The sequence below is a fragment of the Diuraphis noxia genome, unplaced genomic scaffold, assembly GCF_037042655.1.
Source record: "Diuraphis noxia isolate RWA-SAM2 unplaced genomic scaffold, SU_Dnox_SAM2 contig0006, whole genome shotgun sequence".
In the NCBI taxonomy this organism is placed as follows: Eukaryota; Metazoa; Arthropoda; class Insecta; order Hemiptera; family Aphididae; genus Diuraphis; species Diuraphis noxia.
Window position 1 is genome coordinate 2,389,535 of NW_028301716.1, and position 18,968 is coordinate 2,408,502.

General features: G+C 31.6%; 2 protein-coding genes across 2 annotated transcripts; both read right to left on the bottom strand.

Moving 5' to 3' along the window:
- Positions 1-6,238: 6,238 nt before the first annotated feature.
- On the bottom strand, positions 6,239-12,929 carry LOC149054531 (uncharacterized). Its single transcript, XM_089230113.1, has 3 exons — positions 12,527-12,929; positions 12,274-12,415; positions 6,239-6,257 (listed from the first exon to the last, which is right to left on the bottom strand). Exons 1-3 carry the CDS (start codon positions 12,927-12,929, stop codon positions 6,239-6,241), a joined length of 564 nt encoding a protein of 187 aa, XP_089086239.1.
- Positions 12,930-13,063: 134 nt separating this feature from the next.
- Positions 13,064-15,859, bottom strand: LOC149054532 (uncharacterized). Its single transcript, XM_089230114.1, has 4 exons — positions 15,221-15,859; positions 14,517-14,809; positions 13,657-14,216; positions 13,064-13,338 (listed from the first exon to the last, which is right to left on the bottom strand). The coding sequence occupies exons 1-4, from the start codon at positions 15,857-15,859 to the stop codon at positions 13,064-13,066; spliced, it is 1,767 nt and encodes a 588-aa protein (XP_089086240.1).
- Between the last annotated feature and the right edge of the window lie 3,109 nt (positions 15,860-18,968).

The following is an 18,968-nucleotide window of genomic DNA, read 5'->3' on the forward strand; positions in this document are numbered from 1 at the left end:
GGAATATTTTTACATGAACAAGGATATAATATTAAAATTTTAAGATTTGTCATTAACACATTTATCTTATAATTTAAATTAATTTTTTTAGGGCCACTCAGCCTTTGGTGTCAATCATTAAATTTGTTATAATATTTACTTGTTTGAAATTATGAGTAGGTAACATAATAATAATAATAATTTAAGCTATACATACCGACTATCGATTTAAAATAATAGACCTTTGAATACGTTTTTGAATAACTTGATGATCTTGATGTGTAATTAAATTTGTAAGTCAGATAAATAGAACCAGAACGACAATATTAGTAGGTATTTAGTTGTAGTTTTAACAGAATGACAAATTGAAACGCTAGTAGTTAATACCGATAAATGTAATGATTAACAATATTAAATAAATTACAAGACAATCACTAGTTGGGCACACAACAGTCGACAGTAACCAGTCTACCAAGAAATCGTGTTTCTCGTATCTCGTTGTACATAATTCCTGTATAAATATAAATGATAAGGTCCAGAATTCCCAATACTAAAAACGTAGGTAATTTTATAAATAGAAAAATGTCGTCGTTTATACGGTTTACGGTTTTTATGATATACCGTTTATTTGGTTTTTACGGTATACCGGTATACGGTTTAGACGATATTTCACGGTATACCGTAAATTACGGTTTTTTACGTTATACCGTATATCAAAATAATTTTAAAAGACCGGTATACCGAAATACCGGTATACCGGTATTTACGGTATACCGAAAATACCGCCAGCCCTATTAAATAATATAAAACTTGGTTTTAATATTGACGGATTGCCTATATCTAAATGTTCCAATAGTGCTTTTTGGCCTATTTTAATGTCTATTACAAATATACCAATTTTAATTAATAAAGTATTCACCATTGGAATTTATCATAGTGACTCCAAAAAACCATATGATGTCGAAGAGTTTTTAAATCATTTTATCGAAGCAATGTTAAATATTTTACAAAATGGCATTATTATTGATAATAACACCTTTGGATTTTCAATTAGTCAAATAATATGTGATGCACCAGTTAAAGCTTATATTCTTAATGTAAAAGGTCACATGGCTTATTTTGGGTGCAATATGTGTATTGAAGAAGGTGATTTTATTAAGGGAATGACATTTCCTGGTGTAAATGCTCCACGAAGGACAGACGAAAGTTTTCGCAGCAAGACCAATGAAGATTACCATAAAGGATCATCTCCCTTAGAACGTCTACCTATTGATATAATTTCTGTGGGTAGTCTCGACTATATGCATGTGGTATGTCTTGGCGTAGTTAAAAGGTTGATAAGATTTTGGGTAAATGCAAAAAAAAATGGTGAGAATTCCTGAAGAAAAACTAAATTTATTAGATATAAATATAGAAAACGTAAGAAAATTGTTGAAGTACACCAGATACACAGAAGCTAAAGGTAAATAATAATAAGATCGGATATATGTAATAATATAATAATAATATGTATAATTGATACGAATAACTATAGTGCTCCGAGGCGTAATATAAAACAACGACTAATCGTCCTACAGGCTACTACATAGAACGAATATGATGCTAGTAATACAAAATGCCTATTCAGCGTCTGCTGTACTACAGTGTGAATAATTTTACTTATAATCTACATACTATAAGGTGTGTTGTTTACATTCAACACTTCCCCTTAAACAATATACCCTAACTTAGAATTAATATATCTTATTCCCATCATCTCCCTGAGTTCCTGGAATCTTGGTCGTGGAGTTGGCTTAGTCAATATGTCAGCTAACTGCTCCTTGCTTGGCACATACTCCAGAGAAAACATCCCTTCACTGAACTTCTCACGAATGTAATGATAGCGAATATCGATGTGTTTTGTTCGCTTATGGTATTCTGGATTTTTCACTAGTTTGATGGCGCTTTGATTGTCTGCATACAAAACAGGTGTATCTCCCTGTGGCTCCAGAAGATCACTGATAAGTAGCGTCAACCAAGTGAGTTCCTGTATAGATTGGCTCAGCGCTATGTATTCTTCCACAGTAGTCGAAAGTGCTACCGATTTTTGTCGTTGTGAACACCATGCTACGATTCCATCTCCCATCATGAAAATGAATCCTGATGTTGATCGTCTCGTTGTTGTGTCACCAGCATAGTCTGCATCACTATATCCACGCAACTTTGGTGTTACACTAGAATCATAAATTAAACCATAATTAAATGTTCCCTTTAAATATTTAAATATACGTTTCACCGCATTCCAATGAATTGTCAGAGGCTTTTCTAGATAACGACTGACAAGATTTACTGCAAAAGTTATATCAAGCCTTGTTATTTGGCTTAGATACAACAAACTTCCAACTGCTTCTCTGTATGGAACTTCCCCTGCTTCCAATGATCCTGACAAATTTGGATCTAATGAGTGTTGTGGATCTGTGGGAATATGCAGGACTTTGGTTTCTTCCATATTGAACCTCTCTAAAATGCGCTTGCAATATGAAGATTGGTGTATGAAAATTGAACCATCAGGTCTCTGATCAATTTCAATACCCAAGAAATGATCAAGTTCACCTTCCTTCGTCTCGAAGTTGTCCTTTAGATACTTCACCATTATGTCCACCAGCTGGTTATTTGTTGCTGCGATTAGTCCATCGTCTACAAAAATAGCGAAAATTAGTAATTGATTGTTTTTATTACTTACGAATACACAAGGATCTGCTTTTGTTTCCTTTAGGTCAAAGTTCATCAGCATATTTTTGAACATTTTGTTCCAGCACCTGGGTGCCTGTTTCAACCCATATAGGCTCCGTTGAATTTTGCATACTAACTGTGTTCCATCTTCGTAACCTTTAGGCTGTTTCATATAAATGTCTTCTTCAAGATCTCCATATAAGAATGCTGTTTTAATGTCAAATTGTCTGAGTACTAATTTTCTGGCTGCTGCTATCGCAAGTATTACTCGAATAGAATCATATTTCACTACTGGGCTGAACGTTTCTTGAAAATCTATTCCATGAACTTGCGCAGATCCCTTTATTACTAATCTTGCTTTGTACCGATCGACATCTCCGTTCGCTTTGTATTTAGTCTTGTATATCCAACCATTATTTATAGGTTTTTTTATTTTGAGGCAAGTCCACAAGTGTCCATGTTTTATTTTTATTTAATGACAACATTTCATCGTTCATTGCTGCCTTCCAATCATCTGAATTGTCACCTGTCATAGCGTCTTCGTATGTAACTGGATCATTACATTCTGAAAATAATGCATCTTTATACCTTATAGGTTTATTGAGTTTTCCTCTGTCTCTGAGTGTCATTCTTGTTTGCTCTTCAGCTCCTATTGGTATCTGTTCATCATCATCCAACTTTTCTTCGTCGTCGTTGTTGTCTTCCTCATCTCCAGCTTCACCTTCCGAATTTATTTCTTCCTCTTCTTCTTTTTCTTCTTTATTTATGATTTTTACTTGTGTAGCTGTAGATGGACTTGTTGACTCTTTGAATATTACATCTCTGCTTATTGAAATTTCTCTTCCATCAATGCATATACGATATCCTTTGGTTTCTTCTGAGTATCCAACGAATATACCTTTTCTACCCTTTTGATCCCATTTTCTTCGTTTTTCTTTTAGTATATGTGGTATATACTTCGCTACCAAAAATTTTCAGATGATTTATATGTGGTGTTTTATTGAACCATAATTCATAAGGTGTTTTTCCTTCTCGATCTGTGTTACCTGTACGATTTATTGTATACACGACTGTATTCACTGCTTCTGCCCAAAGTGCCTTGGATAGATTTTTGCTATATAACATAGTTCTGGCCGCTTCTACAATTGTTCGCATTGATCTTTCCGCCTTTCCATTTTGCTGGGGTGTGTATGGTACACTCGTCTCATGTTTTATTCCAAATTTATCCAATAAGGCTTTTACTTCAGTATTTTTATATTCCAGACCACAATCACTTCTTAAAGTAATTACTGAAATATTTAACTGATTTTTGACTGTATTTAAAACTAGTTCAAATTTATTTTTAACTTCTGATTTTTGGCTCATAAAATACACATATGTATATTTAGAATAATCATCCTTGAATATAACAAAATACCGTTTACCTCCAAGTGAATTTTCCTCCATAGGGCCACAGACATCACTGTGAATTAATTGACCTGGTTTTGTAGTTTTTGTATTGCTCAGTGTAAATGGCTCTCTGTGTTGTTTACCATAAATGCAAGCTTCGCAGAAAAATTTGTTTTTCGTTTCTGTAAATGGAATCCGCATATGTTTCAAGTAGCTCCGAACATATTGGACATTCTGATGACTCAACATTTCATGCCACTGTAGTAATGTGAGAGTTTTAACTGCAATATTTGCTTGTTCAGCTTCTTGCACTGACTTTGTCTTCAGAGCCATTGAAAACATTTTATTCTCACGAACTCCAATAGCAACTATTTAATTATCCCTTTTAAATGTACATCCATCGCTGTCTGTCATCATTTTTATACCTTTGTCAAGGCACGCTCCACACGAAAACAAATTTACTTTAAGATCAGGTACATGTAAAACGTTTGACAAATGACTGTCAACCCATTTATTACCGATTTTCGCTTGAACATTTATATTTCCTTTGCCAATTGCCATGATATGTTTGCCATCACCAATACGTACTGGTAACTGAACTTCAAATGACTCATAGTTACTGAACCATTCTCTTCTGCTAGTCATGTGATCGCTAGCACCTGAATCCACATACCATTTTTCTGACTCACTGATTTTGATGTCCTTTGATTGTACACCAACCAACGCATTTCCTGAGTTGCTCTTATTTCTTTCTTTTTGTTCTTTTAAGAAAATCCGGCATTCACGTCTCCAATGCCCTGGTTTTTTACAATGATTACACTTGCCTGGTTTTTAATCATTGTTCCATTGATTTTCAGAATTGCCAATTTTCGTACGTTTTTCTTTATTTGTTCCAAATGATTTCTTTGCCGAAAATGCACTACTACTTGCAGTATATCTCTCAGCATCATAACTTTGAGTTTGTCTTGTTTCCTCTACCATGAGTCTAGATGACAAATTAGACAATGTTTTGTCCACATTTGGTATCGAATCCCACGCACTGTAGAAATGTTTATAATTTTCTGGCAAAGTCATTAGTATCTTGGTCATAAGCATTGAGTCGGATATTGGTTCACCTAACTGCTTTAATTTTCTACTAAGACTCTCCAATTTCGAAATATGAATCGCCATATTGTCATCTGGGTCTTTAACATAGCTGTAGAACTTTTGTTGAATCAACGTTACACTCGAGTCCGACTTTTGTTCATATACACTAAGCAACTTGCCCCACATTTCCTTAGCCGTGTCACAATTCATTATGTACTGCAGTGGTTGTTCATCCACTGACGTGACTATATACTTTTGAGCCTTGTTGTCCGCTTTTTTATATATTGAATAATCTACACCATACCTTTTTCTTGCATTTTCTTCATTTTCTGAACTTGATTTTGTAAGAGCAGGTTTTTTCGATTTTCCGGTCACAACATCAAATATATCGGCTGCAGTCATTATGACTTTTATTTGGAATTTCCATGTTTCCCAATTGTCATTACCGGTTAGTTTATTAATTTTTATAGATTCGTTTTCCATAATAACAAATTATCTGTACAATGTCTGTACACTATAAATGTAATAATAACAAACACAATTGCTGTGCTTCACACGATCGATGCACTAACACTGCACTGCACTATACTTCGCGAATTATTATTGCTGTACACTGTCTGTACACAAACACGCGATTCGTAAATCAATAATTATTGTATCAATCATACACGTCTTTATTATAATTACCTTACTATACTGGGCCCATAACCTGTTGAAGTACACCAGATACACAGAAGCTAAAGGTAAATAATAATAAGATCGGATATATGTAATAATATAATAATAATATGTATAATTGATACGAATAACTATAGTGCTCCGAGGCGTAATATAAAACAACGACTAATCGTCCTACAGGCTACTACATAGAACGATTATGATGCTAGTAATACAAAATGCCTATTCAGCGTCTGCTGTACTACAGTGTGAATAATTTTACTTATAATCTACATACTATAGGGTGTGTTGTTTACATTCAACAAAAATATTATCCATCAGATTTTTCTAGATTACCAAGATCTTTTCAAGAATTTGAAAACTTTAAGGCCACAGAGCTCTGTGCCCTACTTCTTTATACTGGGCCATTTCTCCTGAAAGATAAAAAAAAAAAAAACAGTATAAACATTTTATGCTATTGCATACTTCAATACGCTTATTGGTGGCTCAGGATACTCATATACTATATAATGACAAGGCTACATCTCTAATAAAACAATTTATTAGTGATTATATCATAATTTATGGTCCAGAATGTATATCATATAATGTGCATAATTTAATACGTTTGCCAGAGTGTGCTAAAATGCATGGGCCTTTAGACAAGTTTAGTGCTTTTAAATATGAAAACCATTTGCAAGAAATAATAAATAAAAATAAAAAAAACAAGATTCCCATTGCAAGAAGCATATAATAGGATAATTGAAAAACACCATCTATCGAATAATTGTACATTTGGCATTGATACATCTTCAGCATCCCCGGTTTTTAAATATGAAATTTATTATGATGTTTATAGACAATCTATAATAAATCCCGCCATAAAAATGTTTAAACAATTGAGTATTAATAATGTTTTACTTAATTCTGATAAAATTAAAGATCAATATGTAATGCTATCTTGTAATAAAATTGCTAGGATATTACAAATTATTCAAAATGAAGATAATAGTATTGCATTGAATATTTGTATATTTAACAACATGTCACTTTTTTATAATGACCCATTACCATCAAATGTTTTAGGTTTATTTTATGTGGATACATCAAGTGTATCAAGACCTACCTATATAGACTTTTCTTCAGTTCTTTATAAATGTTTTTTTATAAAAATATCTGAAAATAAAGCAATACTTATGTCAATGATACATTCACATGCATCTGAGCATTCTTCAGAACAATAATATATGTTAATATATCTATTAAAATGGTGTATGTTTTATTATTATTATTATCATTATTAAAACTTTGCCCAACAAATTGTACTTATTTTTATTTTGTAATAACTTATAAAAGCAGCAGTATACTAAAAAGATTTTTATATTAAAACTTTGTGTAATTTTGATAACTCGAAACAAACTATATATATATATATTTTTTTTTTAAGTATAAATACCTACAATATATTATGATGCAAGATAATTTATTGATTATTTATGTATGTATGTGTGATAGCATTTTGGCATTTTGCACATATGTTTTATCTTAACCCATTACCTGTGTGAATCATTTTATTATTATTATTAAATTTATTTGATTACTTATATGAAATAACATTTTGAACAAAGTTTTATTTTATTTTGTATTATAACAAGATTTTGGTTTTTAAACATGTATACCAATTATAATATGACAATAATTTTATTATAATAATAATATTATTTATTATTATTATTATTATCTATACTATTATATAAAATTGTAAGGGGTTTTCTTAGACCGCGCTAACCGAGAAAACTACTGAACCGATTTGGCTGAAATTTTTTTTGGCTGAAACCCCACACTCCGTTGAAGGTTTTAGTACCACTTTTGTCAGTAAAAAAAAGTATAAAGTTCATAAAAAATCAAAAACAGAATCACAGTAGTGGCACCCTCTTTCGGCCAAAATATATACTAAATATTTTTAGTTGTTATGGTTCTATAGGTTGCAGATCCAAAGATGATGATTTGTTCTTATATAAAATGGAAACATATGGTAAACTTATTGTATGACATATAGTTACTATTGGTTACTGATTCATAGAAACCGAATATTATGTTTGTTTTTTTTTTTCATATTATTATTATTACAAACGTTCCATAAATCTTTTTGTTAAATAGTTTGTGCTTAGTTTGATAAAATATACTTATTTTTACTTATCATGCCGAGAGCGTCAAGAGTACGCATTGGAAGAAGAACTGCCAATGCAACTCGAATATATAACAGAATTCAACAAGATACCAGTACGTTCTCAAACACTTGCACAGGAGCAACGTAACGCTTGAGTATGAAATCAGCGTTTGATTATCAATCCAAGATTGATTATTTAAATATCAAAGCGCTTCAAATAGAACCAATGAATATATTATGTCTTAAGTGCCATGCAAAAAAATGGAAAGATGAAACCCATGGACTTTGCTACGCTGACGGTAAAGTTGTTTTACACCAATTTGAGGATCTTCCAGACTTAATAAAAAGTTTAATTGATAATTCTCACCCTCTATCAAAAAATTTCCTTGATAATTTTAAACGGTATAATACTCTGTTTCAGATGACATCGTTTGGAGCAAACGAAATAGCTTAAGGGAACTTCATGCCCACTTTTAAAATTCAGGGTCAAGTGCATCATTTAATAGATAGTTTATTACCCGAAATTAGAAATAATGCTAAATTTTTACAAATATATTTTATGCCAGAGTCGGATCAAATATCAATTCGAACATTATTACAAAACATTATTCAGCCAATTCGCCATAGATATGTTTGCAAAAATGATTTCTGAAAGACTACCCTTTCGTCACCATCAAAAACAACTACGTGCGGATGATTAGGTTCACCTCCGAGATGATGTTAACAATGATGCAAATATTAATGCTAATAACGTGGGGCAACAAGTAATTCTTCCCTCCTCTTTTGGAGGAAAATAACTGGCTCCCCACGTTACATGCATGAAAAAAATCAGGATGCCATAACTTATGCTCGTAAATTTGGCCGTCCAGATTTATTTATTACTTTCTCATGCAACCCGGAATGGCCGGAAATAAAAAATAAATTATTTCAAGACCAAAATTCGTTTGATAGACACGATATAATCTCTAGAGTTTTTCATCTCAAACTAAAAAATTTTATGCATGTATTAAAAAATACATGCATATAAATAAATGTATTTTCGAAGATGTAAATTGTTATGTTTACAGTGGTGTTGCCACACTGCCACATTCTTTTGTGGTTACAAACGAAAATTCAGCCAGATGAAATTGATAAAATTATTTCTGCCGAGAAACCGAACAAAGACAGAGATCTTATACTTTATGAAATAGTATGCAAGAATCTGATCATGGCTAAAGTGACCAGATAATAATTCTATAAAAGCGGGACAAGTATTCAAAAGGAACTATAGAGGCTAAAATTAAAAAAAAGATTTTAAAAAAAAAAACATAATTTTATAGTTAAATAATAATATTATATAATAAAATAAGTAATAAAAAAAAAAAAAAAAACAATGTTCTGTGATAACAAGCACGGTTGTCACCTAACCCATTAGCTATAATATAATATAATACTATACAGCCATATAGTTACTATGCATAGTATAGATAGTAAGAACTGTCCAAAATAATCTCATATTATGATCTGATGGAACATAAAATAAACGACATACTCGCCATAATAAGTGAAAATTTTTCACTGAAAATAAGTCAATTAACTATTATTTGGAATCGGGAAAAAGCGGGACGAAAAGTATAAGTCGGTACAGTTTACTGTCCCGCTTTTATCATAATAATATTTAGCGGGACACCAACTTGAAAATCGGTACTGTCCCGCCAAAATCGGGACGTCTGGTCACTTTATTCATAGCCCATGTGGCGAGTTAAATATTAGATCGCCATGTAACATATTAATCAAATCGTGGTAAAATGAGTCGGGGTGAAAAAGTCCTAAGCCTAAAAAGTCCAAATTAAAAAGGACCAGAGTATATTATATACATAACAATATTTAAAATTGTTTATTAAAAAAAAAAAATGCAATGATTATAAACTATAATTACGTACTTATTAGTATCATCTATATATATCAAAATGGATTTCTGTCTGTTTGTCCTTTATGCATTTCTAAACGGATGAACAAATTGCGACGAAATTTTGTACAAAGATATATTAGACCTATGGGGATAAGATTGGCTGAGTTAAAAAGTGACAGACTTAAATATTATTCTATTGAATATTTAAATTGTCAGACTTTTCTCGATAAAACGAATAAATTTACATAATGATAAACTAAATTGATTATCATTGTAAGTTTATTACTTAGTATATTTTAACCATTATCTATCTATATGTATAAAAAAATACTGCTAGCATGATCACAAGCAACGAATTTAATTAACAGTTTGAGACATTCGAGAGGTAGGATTTTTAACGGGCTACGAAGTGCACGGGTTCAGCTAGTTATTAATATTTTATTATTATTAAGTTTATTTGATTACTCATGTGAAATAACATTTTGGCATTTTGCTCATAAATTTTTTTTTACCCAACACTGTAAACCATTGTATTATCATTATTAAGTTTATTTGATTACTTATGTGGTTATGTGACATAATATTTTGAATGGAGTTTGATTTTATTTTGTTAATTTAATATAATAAAAATATTTTGGTTTTTAAACATGTACCAATTATAATATGACAATAATTTCATTATATATGTTACGGTCAATGATGAAAATTGAATATTTACGTTATTAACCGGTCATTAACGTTAGAAGCCAGTTCGCTAGGTTATTTTCATTAACTACCTGGAAATAACGTCAGTATCCAAGATAATAGGTTATTGTTGTAAATTACAAAATAAAATAAAACAATTTTACCTCGATGACCGAATCTTAACGTTATTAACCATTGACTGTTGGTCAATTACGTACATAACATTAATTACAGACTACACTTATTAATAATTGTCTTATTATTTTTTTATTATTAACTAGCTGAACCCGTGCACTTCGTAGCCCGTTAAAAATTCTACCTCTTGAATGTCTCAAACTGTTAATTAAATTCGTTGCTTGTGATCATGCTAGCAGTATTTATAGCAAACATATCGAACATAGCGAATTGACTGGATAATGTTTTGTAATAATGTTCGAATAGATATTTGATCCGACTCTAACATATAATATATTTGTTAAAATTTAGCATTATTTCCAATCTCGGGTAATAAACTACCTATTAAATGATGCACTTGACCCTGAATTTTAAAATTGGGCATGAAGTTCTCTTCAGCTATTTCGTTTGCTCCAAACGATGTAATTTGAACAGAGTATTATATCATCTAAAATTATCAAGGAAATGTTTTGATAGAGGGTGAGAATTATCAATTATACTTTTAATTAAGTCTGGAAGATCCTCAAATTGGTGTAAAACAACTTTATAGGTTTCTTCTTTCCATTTTTTTGCATGGCACTTAGGACATAATATAATCATTGGTCCTATTTGAAGCGCTTTAATATTTAAATAATCAATCTCGGATTGATAATTAAACGCTGATTTCATACTCAAAGCGTTACGTTGCTCCTGTGCAAGTGTTTGAGAATGTACTGTTGTGATATCTTGTTGAATTCTGTTATACATTCGAGTTGCATAGGCAGTTCTTCTTCCAATGCGTGTTCTTGACGCTCTCGCCATGATAAGTAAAAATAAGTATATTTTATCAAACTAAGCACAAACTATTTAACAAAAAGATTTATGACACATTTATAATAATAATAATATAAAAAAAAACAAACATAGAATTAGGTTTCTATGAATCAGTAACCAATAGTAACTACATGTCATACAATAAGTTTACCATATGTTTCCATTTTATATAAGAACAACTCATCCTCTTTGGATAACAACTAAAAATATTTACTATATTTTTTGGCCCAAAGAGGGTGCTACTACTGTGATTCTGTTTTTGATTTTTTATGAACTTCATACTTTTTTTTTATTGACAAAAGTGGTACTAAAACCTTCAGCGGAGTGATTCGCCCGTGATTGGTTGTTTATTTTGCCTTCGGACCATGATATGTAGAATGTTTTATTCAAATATTATTGTTTATTGTGATCGGCTAGTAAATATAAAAAACGGTTTCTAGCGTTATAAATTATAAAAATAAATACTGATAAAAAAGAAATAATTTATGGTTGATAAAGATTTATTAAAGAAAATTTATTAAAGATTTATTAAAATTTATTAAAGAAAAAAAAAGAATTAAAATATGAATTTTATAAGACTTCTGAGTATATGATGTTTTTTGTTATATTTCCTGTTGAAATTAAAATCATAAGATGATTCGGGTCTCCAGTTCGAGAAAATGCCACGTATAATTGCCCATGTGAAAAGCACTCTGTACGAAGATCTACGCCAACGTACTTGAATGTTTGACCTTGTGCTTTGTTTATGGTAATGGCAAAAGAAACTTTAACCGGGAATTGAAGCCGTTTGAAAGAAAACGGCAAGTCAGAGGGAATCATGGGAATTCTTGGAATAAATGCAATTTCTCCTTTCGCTGGCCCTGTAAGAATTACGGCTTCTATAATATTATTTCGCAACGATTTTATTTGTAATCTTGTACCGTTACATAAGTTCGGTGGTTGAAGATTACGTAATAATGTAATTGGAGCACCAATTTTTAATTTTAGTTTATGAGGAGGAAATCCCGAAGGAGAAAGAGAATTGAGAAATTCTTGTGGATAATGAATAGCATCATCTGTTGATGTAACTGTATCAATAGATAGATATTCACGTGAGTGTCCATCGAATTTTAGAAGGATGATATCATTAATTTCTTCTGCTGTTACATTTCTTGGAGAGATTATTGCTCTTTCACATAACCACTGATCTGATTTATTGGACAGATTAAAAATGTCTGGATAAACTGTAGAAATCAACTCTAACACGTTATTGACCACCCGTCCAATCGTGTGATTGACAGAAATGTAACCATTTTCATTTTCTAAAGTTCCATTTCCAATTTTCAACAACTGTGCTGGAAAAATATCGTCCCCTCCGCATAAATAAACTCTCATGTTTGTTCGCAAATAAAGTTTTTCAACATAGTTCCATATATGGGAAGATTTTAAGCAAGCATTAACGACATCAGCTCGAGTACCTTTAGGGATTACTGGTAAGGTTTGACGGAAATCACCAGCGAAAACGAATGTTATGCCACCCATAAACTTATTATTACACCTAAGACTTTTAATGTTCGATCAATTGCTTCGATATGTGATCTGTGACTCATTATACACTCATCCCACACAACGAATGAGGTTTTTTGAAGAATTTTTCCATGAGGGCCACTTTTACGAATCGGACAAACGTATTCTGTATCAAATAATACATTTAACGGTAACTTGAAAGTCGAGTGAGCAGTTCTGCCGCCACTAAGGAGAGTTGCTGCTATACCAGATGAAGCTACTGCTAATGCAACTTTACCTGAGGATCTAATTTGAGCCAACAACAAATTAATTAGGAATGTTTTTCCTGTACCACCCGGAGCATCTAAAAAAAAAACTCTTCCTTGATGATTCATTACGCTTTCTGTAATAACATTAAAAGCATATTTTTGATCATTTACTAATTTTGGTAAATTGATTTCTACAAAATCTTGTAATCGGTTATTATCGTAAGAACGCAAAATTGAGAATTCAAAAGGATCAGATGCATTTTCATTTCGAACAGTTGAGTTCATTCCAAATTCAGTTAAATATTTTTCAGACAGAAAAACAACTTTATCTTCTATTTCAATCAAACCTTTATTAAATATTTCATCAGAAAAAGTAAATTGCAAGTCATTTAATCGAGTGCGCTCTGTAAGAAGAATATCTTCACAAAAATCATTTCTGAACTGTTCCCACAAAGATTGAGGTTCAGACGGTTGGCAGAAAACTATGATTATTGCGAATAATTCTCTTAATTTTGAAGGACTTTCTGAAAGAGTTGCCTCCGCTAGAGTATTTTTCCATTGCTCGTCATTTTCTAAAAGCCCAAGAGCAAAACAGGAAGCTTTAAAAGTCGCGTGAATGACTCCATCAAAGGCCTTCAAGCTTTCAAATGAAGTAGGGCCTTGTACATAATTTAGTAACAATCTTAAATGGAAGCACTCACTTTGATTTGGGTGAATCGTGTAAATTCTACCAATGGCAGTGTCCATTTTTATTCCTGGCCAACCTGGAACATCTTTTCCCCGTCTTCTCTTTAACCAGCCTCTGCTATTATCCCAGGTGTAATAAGAAGGAACTTCATGATAGAACAGTGTTTTCGCAAAATCATCATGTGAACACAGTTCAAAAAATGCAGTTAGTGTCGTTTTTCTTGGATTTTCAATAACTTGATGAAGATTATTATCATTAAAGAAAACACGCTGTCCATTTTCTAGATGAACAGCCAAGTGCTGAACTGTCGGATCTCTATCATGGATTTCAAAATTGAAAATTCTCCAAAACGCTTCAGAAGTACATATGTATCGACCATTCAAAAAATTTGTAATCTCATCGTTTTCACGATTAACAGAAAAAGTAGCTCTATCTGATCCTTTATTAATATATTTACATATGTATTTTATCGCTTTAACCGTATGACAGTATTCTACGTTAATATGCGCATTAAAGCACCTAGATAGCACTGGACAATACGGTACAACCCAACGGTTGTCAACCACGATTTCTGTTTTACCACGAACTTTTAATATTGCAGTATAACCTCCATCATCTGGTGATCTCCGTCGGTAAGTCGGATAACCATCATCTCCAGTTTGAGTATCCTTGACCAATTTGTGAGGGTATTTCTTACTACATTTTCCAATATTCATACATGGCGATCTAATATTTAACTCGCCGCATGGGCCATGAATCATATTCTTGCAAACTATTTCATAAAGTATAGGATCTCTGTCTTTGTTTGGTATCTCGGCAGAAATAATTTTATCAATTTCATCTGGCTGAATTTTCGTTTGTAACCACAAAAGAATGTGGCAGTGTGGCAAACCTCGTTTTTGCCATTCAACACTGTAAACATAACAATTTACATCTCCGAAAATATATTTATTTTTTAATACATGCATAAACTTTTTTAGTTTGAGATGAAAAACTCTAGAGATTATATCGTGTCTATCAAACGACTTTTGATCTTGAAATAATTCATTTTTTATTTCCGGCCATTCCGGGTTGCATGTAAAAGTAATAAATAAATCTGGACGGCCAGATTTACGAACATAAGTCATGGCATCCTGATTTTTTTCATGCATGTAACGTGGGGAGCCAGTAAAAGAGGAAGGAAGAATTACTTGTTGCCCAACGTTATTAGCATTAATATTTGCATCATTGTTAACAGCATCTCGGAGGTGAACATAATCATCCGCACGTAGTTGTTTTTGATGGTTACGAATAAAGTGTAGTCTTTCAGAAATCAATTTTGCCATCATATCTACGGCGAATTGGCTGAATAATGTATTGTAATAATGTAGATGATTTAGACTTGTTTCTCTAACCATAAACCTATAAAAATAAAATTGCATGCAGGATACAGTTTTGGTTCGATTTTGGTTATTTTCCTGTAATATATTAATGTGATAACCGTCTTCGCCTCTAGTATACATCAATGGATATTGCAGTGCATCATAAGATCTATTCAATTCGGAAACTCGACTCAATTGTCCACTCCGACCGTGCAGAACTATATCTCTGGGACCTTTATCTTCATTAACTAATAATACAGCTACTTCATCGATGGTAGGTGCATTATATTGACCTCTGTGTTCATCTTGAGGAACTCTGTCAGCATGAATAATTAACTTAAAGTTTTGCAACTCATCAAAAGACCTCGACTCCAGATTAGATCTAAAGCTCTGTATGAGGTGATTATTTTCACGCAAAACTGTTTGCAATGATTCAATGAGACCTCTTTTCATATTTGGAATCATATTTGTTCGAATAGATATTTGATCCGACTCTGACATAAAATATATTTGTAAAAATTTAGCATTATTTCTAATTTCGGGTAATAAACTATCTATTAAATGATGCACTTGACCCTGAATTTTAAAAGTGGGCATGAAGTTCCCTTCACTTATTTCGTTTGCTCCAAACGATGTCATTTGAAACAGAGTGTTATACCGTCTATAATTATCAAAGAAATGTTTTGACAGAGGGTGAGAATTATCAATTAAACTTTTAATTAGGTCTGGAAGATCCTCAAATTGGTGTAAAACAACTTTACCGTCAGCGCAGCAAAGTCCATGGGTTTCATCTTTCCATTTTTTTGCATGGCACTTAGGACATAATATAGTCATTCGTCCAATTTGAAGCGCTTTAATATTTAAATAATCAATCTCAGATTGATAATTAAACGCTGATTTCATACTCAAAGCGTTACGTTGCTCCTGAGCACGTGTTTGAGAACGTTCTGGTGTGTTATTTTGTTGCCTTCTGTTATACATTCGAGATGCATTGGCAGTTCTTCTGCTAATGCGTGCTCTTTGCGCTCTCGGCATGATAATGAATTGGCCACTTACTCAAAATTTGGGTAAGAAAAAAAGGTAAAAAAACTAAGTACAAATTATGCCAGTGTGCTGATGCCAGTGACTGATGTTCTCTTAGATTGTTTACTATAATGTAATATTACAAAAACTTTAGCCACAGCAATGCGTGCCCGGGTCGGCTATATAGTAATATTATAATATACAAACATGCCCGATAAACCAATAGCAACCACTATATAATACACTACTTATTATTATTTTAATCTGCAACAATAAACTAAATTTTTTATAATTTAGTTTGTTTTTTTCTAGACAGATGGCGCCACTGTTGTATTTTTGACATACAGATTTCCTACATTTCGGGTGGATTTTCATAAAATATTCTTTCATAATAACCTTGTCCTATCAGTAACCAATAGTAACTATATGTCATACAATAAGTTTACCATATGTTTCCATTTTATATAAGAACAACTCATCCTCTTTGGATCTGCAACCTATAGAACCGTAACAACTAAAAATATTTAGTATATTTTTTGGCCGAAAGAGGGCGCCACTACTTTGATTCTGTTTTTGATTTTGTATGAACTTTATACTTTTTTTTTATTGACAAAAGTGTTACTATAACCTTCAGCGGAGTGTCGGGTTTCAGCCAAAAAAAATTTCAACCAAATCGGTTCAGTAGTTTTCTCGGTTAGCGCGGTCTAAGAAAAACCCTTACAATTTTATATAATAGTATAGATAGATAATATATTATATTTATTATTTATTATTTATTTTTGCAAGGCATGCTGTTGTGACATTTGGAGTTACACAATATTCCCACTGATCGACAAATGCATTTGTTCTGCACTTTAGTTTGCAATTGCACCTTCTGTAACCTTGTGATCCAGTGACACTATTTAAACCTGCAGCTTCTCTCAGCGTAATTTCTTTTTCGGTATTTACAGATTCCGAGCGAATCAAGCGATATGAAACGAATACGATGTCTGCAACGAAACTGAAATAGCTAAAATACTTTATGGGGGAAAAAAAAAATGCAATAAAACAAATTACCTACCTTTGATAATTTGTTAGATAAGCACGGCATTATTTAACTTGTCCATCAGCTATATATTAATATTATTATGGTTTACTCGAGTAACTATCGCTGATTATCGGTGATATTTTTATAAATTATACATACTAACGTAGTACCTAACGTGTGTAGATAGATAACTGACACTTAACAGTGACCCGTATGTTATAAATGTATAAGTTACAACAACGTCCAACAGGAGTTGGGAATTGACGTGAATAATAAAAAAATACCCGTGTTTACAACATTAACCATTATGTATCGCCATTTACGTAAATTACCGGTAATTTACGTAAATTTGTATTGTACAAGGTAATTTTCGACATTGGCCGGGCTTTAACATAAATATCAAAATTTTCGTCATTGACCGTAACATATACATTATTAAGTTGATTTGATTGTTTATGTAAGATAATATTTTTCAAAAAGTTTTATTTTAATTTTGTTAATTGTTTTTCTAAAAAGATTTTGGTTTTAAAAATTTGATAATTTGTAACAATATACCGTCAAATGGTGTTACTTGGCACTTTAAAATTGTTATTGTAAATAACTTAAAAACTGTTTAAGTTTGGCAATTACATGTGATAACAAAAAATCTGGGTCTTACCTTGTTTCATAAAAATATTATTAGGTTAAATTTTTTCTTAAAGTCCTTCATATTTTATTTTAAATATTTTTGCTTGCCCCAAGTTGTACCATAAAAGTTTAACTTGGGGCAGACATATGATTTTCATATAAAAACCAAGTTTTCTTCTTTAAGACTAACTTGGGGCAAAAAAATACATTCTTTAAGAGATTCCTTGCATTTTTTTACATAAGAAAAACATTTTGCATTTGTTTTTAAGACAATGTACACTAATTAGAAAATAAGGAATAAATTTAAAAAAAAATACAATTAAATTATAGATTTATATATTTCACATAAATTATATTTTTATAGTTGAAAACAAAACAATATTATATTATTATAACAAACTAGGAACCTAGGTATGCAGGTAATACGTTATGACTTAGTTTATATCAGTCTATTATTAAATCAGAATAGGTACTTATTTTAAATTACAATATTAATTAACATATTTTAACAATGAGAATAACAATAATCAGTCTTAATTTTATGGTAACAATGTGTTGAACATGTACTTTCCTCTCTTTTCATGAATAATTTGTAACTTCTTGACAATATTTTCAGCTGTAACTTCCATTATATCTTCAACGTCTGGATAAACAAATGTACTTTTAGATCCTTTATATCCTCTCATAAAACTGCTTATGAAAATTAATCCTTTAATACTTTTTGTTATTGCTTTTATTTGGCACATTTGATATTTCTTACAATTTATTTTTCACTTTTTTTTCGTAACATTGCAACTCAAGACAATTAAATCATTGCGCATAAGATGATATTTGCAAAGCGCACTGTTTGTTTTCTTTCTCTAGCCCATGCGAAAAATAGATAACACGCATTTACGTAGAAACATTTTGGATTTAGAGCGGGGCGATGAATGA